This window comes from Erythrolamprus reginae, chromosome 4, assembly GCF_031021105.1.
Source record: "Erythrolamprus reginae isolate rEryReg1 chromosome 4, rEryReg1.hap1, whole genome shotgun sequence".
NCBI classification, from domain to species: Eukaryota; Metazoa; Chordata; class Lepidosauria; order Squamata; family Dipsadidae; genus Erythrolamprus; species Erythrolamprus reginae.
The window spans coordinates 111,045,471-111,051,470 of record NC_091953.1 but is presented as its reverse complement, the minus strand read 5'-3'; the positions used below and the strand labels follow the sequence as shown (position 1 = coordinate 111,051,470).

The 6,000-nt window shown below is 36.2% G+C and overlaps 1 protein-coding gene across 1 annotated transcript in view; it reads left to right on the top strand.

The window, feature by feature from the left end:
* DOCK9 (dedicator of cytokinesis 9) overlaps positions 1-6,000 on the top strand; it is a 148,969-nt gene that overhangs the window by 62,052 nt on the left and 80,917 nt on the right. Inside the window, 4 exon segments of the mRNA XM_070751200.1 lie at positions 2,842-2,916; positions 3,003-3,143; positions 4,789-4,992; positions 5,077-5,199. Coding sequence (XP_070607301.1) covers positions 2,842-2,916; positions 3,003-3,143; positions 4,789-4,992; positions 5,077-5,199 — 543 coding nt within the window.

The window sequence follows — 6,000 nt, the reverse complement described above, 5'->3', positions numbered from 1 at the left end:
AATAAATAAATAAATAAAATAAAGCCCTACATGGCATCAGACCTGATTACTTAGGGGACCACCTCCTGTCGCATGAGTTCCAACAACCGGTCAGGTCCCACAGAGTCGGCCTTCTCCAGGTCCCGACAATTAGACAATGTCGCTTGGTGGGACTTAGGGGAAGAGCCTTCTCTGTGGAGGCTCCAGCCCTCTGGAACCAGCTCCCCTAGAGATTCATACCACCCCCACCCTCCTCGCCTTTTGCAAGTGTCTGAAGATTCATTTGTGCCATCAGGCTTGGGGCTATTAATTACTTGCCCCCTGGCCAATGAATGAAATGTATGATTGCTGTGTGAATGGGAGTGATTGATTAGAAATAAATTTGGGTTTTTAGATTAGTTAATTTTAAAGTTAAATTGGATTTAAGATATTTTTCATTGTCTTTTTATATGTTGTAAGCCACCCCAATCTATCAATCAACAAACAAACAAACAAACAAACAAACAAATATTTGTTAAATAAAACTTAGCCTGCTCTTTGAGTTGGGTTTTTGTTTTTTCATAATTTTAAGCTAGATTTTCTTGATTGGCAGATATAGAGAAAAAATTAATACTGATCATTGTAAAGCAATCATTTTTCTACAAGGTGAAGTTTAAATTAATTGAAATTACACCACACTTTTCATTCTAGAAATATATTTTATGGTCATTAAAAATAAAATGGGATTTGTGTATGACTAGATGGTTGTGCATGGTATATAGTTTTAGTCACTGATGCACATGAAGCTAAATACATACCTAGGAGAAGCATTCAAAATTATTTCTTTCTAAATTCAGTTAAAAATACAGTGTGAAACAGGAAATGTTGAACTCTACAGAAAGTGACTGGGATTCGGCTGTCCCTTGAGGTTCAGAATACCTGCTTATTATATGTAATCTTGGTGCCTCAAATGCAGCTTCCTGTTTCCCTGAGATCCAGCAGCTATTTTGGCTTATGTTTTTCTTAGGTACTATTCTCCATGTAGTCTGAACAGTGTACTTTTTGTTGCTATTTACAGTAAGATTAATTTGTTTAATATCTGGATGGTTTCAAATATACATGTACCCTTGTGAATTATGCTCCGTTTTTGGCACGTCTGTTTTATATACATATATATTCTGTAGAAACAAACACTACTAAACACTTCTAAACACTAGAATCGCTTGGCAAATGTATTTCTCTGTGTTGAAGATGCTGTCTTCATTCATTTTTTAAAGTTGGCTACTCATGACAGCGTCACCAGTTATGTTTCACTATAAATCTTTGCAGGAGATGCCCATTCTTGGTATACTGTAGGCTTCTTTTATGTAATGTTGAGTGTCATCTTCTTTTTCTCAACCAGAATAATTCTAGACAGGAAATAAAGTTGGTCAGAAAGGTTATATTTTACTACAAAAGCAAGTAAATGTAGAATTTACAGAAATAGATTCTATTTTTGTAAGAGTGAAGAATGAAATCTACTAGCATATTAAAGAATTGCCATATTTTTATATTCCAGACTGGATCTGTTATTGTATTCTTACTGTATTGTTAATTTCCTACTGCACATAATCAAACTTCTCTTACCATAAAATTAACTATAGTATTGTGTATATGTGTGTTTATAAACATAAAAGCACACAGACATATACATATAAACACAGACACATACATACTCATACATATATAAATACACACCTACACACAAACACACACACACATATATACATACACACACTTGTATGAGTATATGCAAGTATATACCCATAGTACATAGTAGTACATAGTATATGTACTCAATGTAGTATGTATGTAGTATAATGTATACTACGTATGTAGTACATAGTACAGTATATACTCAAGTATATACTCCCTCAATCTTGGGTCCTCCACTGGAGCCCTGCTAGTTTAAGGGATCTATGCAGCATCTTAGCTGTTCCTAGCACTGCATTATTCTGGACAGAGAGTTCTTAAATTGTTCTTGGAATTTGTTGGAGTCAATCTCCCAGCTCAGCCCCAAGTGCTTCTAACATCACTGGGACTTCTTTGGCCTTTATCTTCCACATTTTTTATGGTTCCTCCTTCAATTAAAGTTAAGGGATGAATAAAAGTGGAAATTTAAAGCCTGAGAAAGTTACAAAGAAAAGAAATAAGGATAAAAGGTTATTTAATGGGGATTAGAATTAAGATGAAAGAAGGATGTATAAAGTATCAAACAAAGGATGGAACTGCTGTCAGAGGAATTGGAGTGGATGTGAAAGTGACTGCACTGCTTTTATTTGCAATTATTTATTTTTTCTTGATATATAACAATATATTAATGTGCTATTCACGAGACAAATGTTATAATCAATTGATTAAATGATTAAAATAATCCAAAGAACATAGGCATAGAGATGATAAACTGGAAGAAAGATTTAAAACTAAAATCAGTTGGCCATATCATGAAAAATATTCTAGAACCCAAACTGGCCTGTGTTGTCTCATACTGTTTTCATTACTAGTCCTATACTGTAGAGCAGTGTTTCCCAACCTTGGCAACTTGAAGATATTTGGACTTCAACTCCCAGAATTCCCCAACCAGCATTCACTGGCTGGGGAATTCTGGGAGTTGAAGTCCAAATATCTTCAAGTTGCCAAGGTTGGGAAACACTGCTGTAGAGGACTTAACATCTATTCTTGAGAGATCCATTTAGTCTAGGAGAAATAACCATAAAGAAAGAAGGAAATATATATATCTATATGTCTATATCTATATCTATCTTTATCTATCTCTATCTCTCTATCTATCTATCCATCCTGTATATATGTTTATTAATTTAAAAATGCCATTTTATTTTGTAGACTTGCAGAGATTCTGAATTCAAATTCAAAAATGAGAGCAGGGTTAAGCTCTTTGCACTGGACCCAGATGCACAGGTAAGACTGATTGCAGGGAGAAATCCAAAGCTTTTATGTAATGTTGAGTATTTAAAGATTATTTTCAGTGTTTGTTTCTTTTAAAGAAACTAGACTTCTCTGGTATTGAGCCTGAAGTTAAGCCATTTGAAGAGAAGTTTGGGAAGAAAATCCTGGTGAAGTGCAACGACTTATCTTTCAATCTGCAAAGCTGTGTGGCTGAAAATGAAGAGGGACCAACAACGAATGTAAGCTACAATGGTGAATCTATTATATGCAATGTTTCAAGAATAATATCTAATATATATTTTGATGTTTGAGAGTCAAACATTCTGAGAAAATATAATTTCCTATGAAAACTTAGTATAGTTTTATCATCCAGTGCAAGAACAAATTGAATGACAAGGTTTTACCATAGCAAGGAATTGGAAGTTATATAGAGCTGATTATGTTTTATTTAAGTAAGACGCACATGTTAATTTTTAAGAAAAGTAATATTGTAATATTAAACATTTGACTATACAGTGGTACCTCTACTTAAGAACTTATTTTGTTCCGTGACCAGGTTCTTAGGTAGAAAAGTTTGTAAGTAGAATTTTTCCCATAGGAATCAATGTAAAAGCAAATAATGCATGCAAAATAAAAGCTCGGAATTTGGGTGGGAGGAGGAGGAGGACAGTTGCTGCCGAAGGAGGTGAGGGGAATCAAAAAAATCCAAAACTTTAAGGCTTAAAAAAAAAAGAAGGACTCTGAGGCAGTGAGGAGGAGCACGTGCTTCCCATACACCCAGCGCATGGCTGCATCCCATACACTGCGCCAGAGAGAGAAACCCAGGGGGAAACCCAGCCTTCGTGCCGCTCTCAAATTTCTTGGGAAATTTTTTCTGGCTCGGGTTCTTAAGTAGAAAATAGTTCTTAAGAAGATACAAAAAAAATCTTGAACACCTGGTTCTTATCTATAAAAGTTCTTAAGTAGAGGTGTTCTTAGGTAGAGGTACCACTGTATATAGTACTAGTATGATCTAGATCAGTGGTTCTCAACCTGGGGGTCGGGACCCCTTTGGGGGTCGAATGACCATTTCATGGGGGTCGCCTGAGACCCTGGGAAAAGACAAATTTCTCCTGGTATTAGGAACTAAAGCTTCTATTATGGCATCTTGGAACATATTTTTACAAACCGACCAATCAGGCATTTACAGTGGGGGTGTCTCTCTGACCTTCCTGCCAATCAGCTCAAAGCTCTGTTGGGAGAATTGGCACTAGACTTACGGTTGGGGGGTCACCACAACACGAGGAACTGTATTAAGGGGTCGCGGTCTTAGAAAGGTTGAGAACCACTGATCTAAACAGACCATGATGGCTAACCTTTTTTGGACGGAGTGACCAAAGCGAGCATGTGTGAATGTACACTCTCCCCGAATTCCTAAAATGCAATGTGCACAAGACCCCGCATGTGCATGTGACTCCCGTGCATGCACCCCACCCCTGCGCATGCATGACCCTCCCTGCGTGTGCCCCATTCCCTGCACATTTGTATCAGAGACTCAGTGATCGGCTAGCTGGCGGGAGGCACATGCGCTTGTGTGACAGAGCTGAACTGGGGAAACGGTTCGCATGCCCACAGATGCCGTCATGGATCTATACCGTGGGTGTCAAACTCGCCACATCATGTTGCCATCACATGACGTGTTACGATGGTTTTTCTCAAGACACCCCTGATCTATACAATAAGAATATAGGGAGCATAAGCTACTATTCTGTTTAATGGCATCGTGTAAATGTTAATGTGCAATATAAGAACTGCTTTTTCTCCCAGGCAGTTCTAGACTATTGTTACAAGTAAATTAGCATTTGCCATTATTTTGTTCATGTCTTCTTTTTTTTTAATGTCCAGGTAGAACCATTTTTCATCTCACTGTCACTGTTCGATGTTAAGCATAATCGGAAGATTTCATCAGATTTCCATGTTGATTTGAATCATAGCACAGTGAGACATATGCTAGCTAACACATCACAGGAGTTGTTGAATGGGAGTAGTGATTGCTTACATCCAATTCAGGATATTGTTTCAGATGTTATGCTGCAATATCCCAAACAAGTAAGGAAAAAAATAGTGTTTCATTATAAATCAGTGTACCATTTTTATATTTAAGAATTAATGAGGAAATTAATTTATTTTTAGGGAATATTCTCAGTAACGTGTCCACACCCGGATATATTTCTAGTGGCCAGAATAGAAAAAGTCCTACAAGGGAGCATTACTCATTGTGCTGAGCCATATATGAAAAGTTCCGATTCTTCTAAGGTATTTGCTTTGATTGTTGGGTATTTCTGATTTCTGAATTTGTCTATAACCTGGTAACTCAACATCATCAAATTGAAAGGTGTACATATTCAAGATTTAGTTGCCAGATTTTGTAATTCATATGCTTAGCAGACATGGGCATCTTCGGTGCTGAAATTTGTTTACCAATTGCCAAAGCAGACTAAAAAAGGTTATAAAATCAAATATTGGATAATCTGGTAAGGAATCTCAGATATTGCTTTAGTTTTAAGATTTGTTTGGGAAACAAGAACTTAATTGTAATAAAAAGACATGAGAAACAAAATTTTAGATAAATTTTATGGAATAGAATTCTTTATCAGCCAAGCATGATTGGACACACAAGGAATTTATCTTTGGTGCATATGCTCTCAGTGTACACGAAAGGAAAAATATATTCATCAAGAATCACAAGATACAACACTTAGTGATAGTCATATGTTACTAATAAGCAATCAAATCATATTAGGAATCAAACAGAACAATATAAATCATAACAAGTTTTGGGAGTTAAAGCTAAATTTGATTGAAAGTTTGATGTCCATAGTAGTTTGGTAAGCTAAGAAAAGGGAGTGGAAGAAATTTAAATATCAATAAGAATAATATGAAAAGGTATTGCAGAAATTGGATAACTAGGCAGATGTTGGATAACTATCTGTCTGAAGTGTAGGGGTTTGGACTAGAAGCAGGGGGTTGGACTAGAAGCAGGGGGTCCCTTCCAACTCTGTTATTATTATAAATGAATGCCGAGGATTTTGAGTTGTAGTTCAATTATTTTTCTGA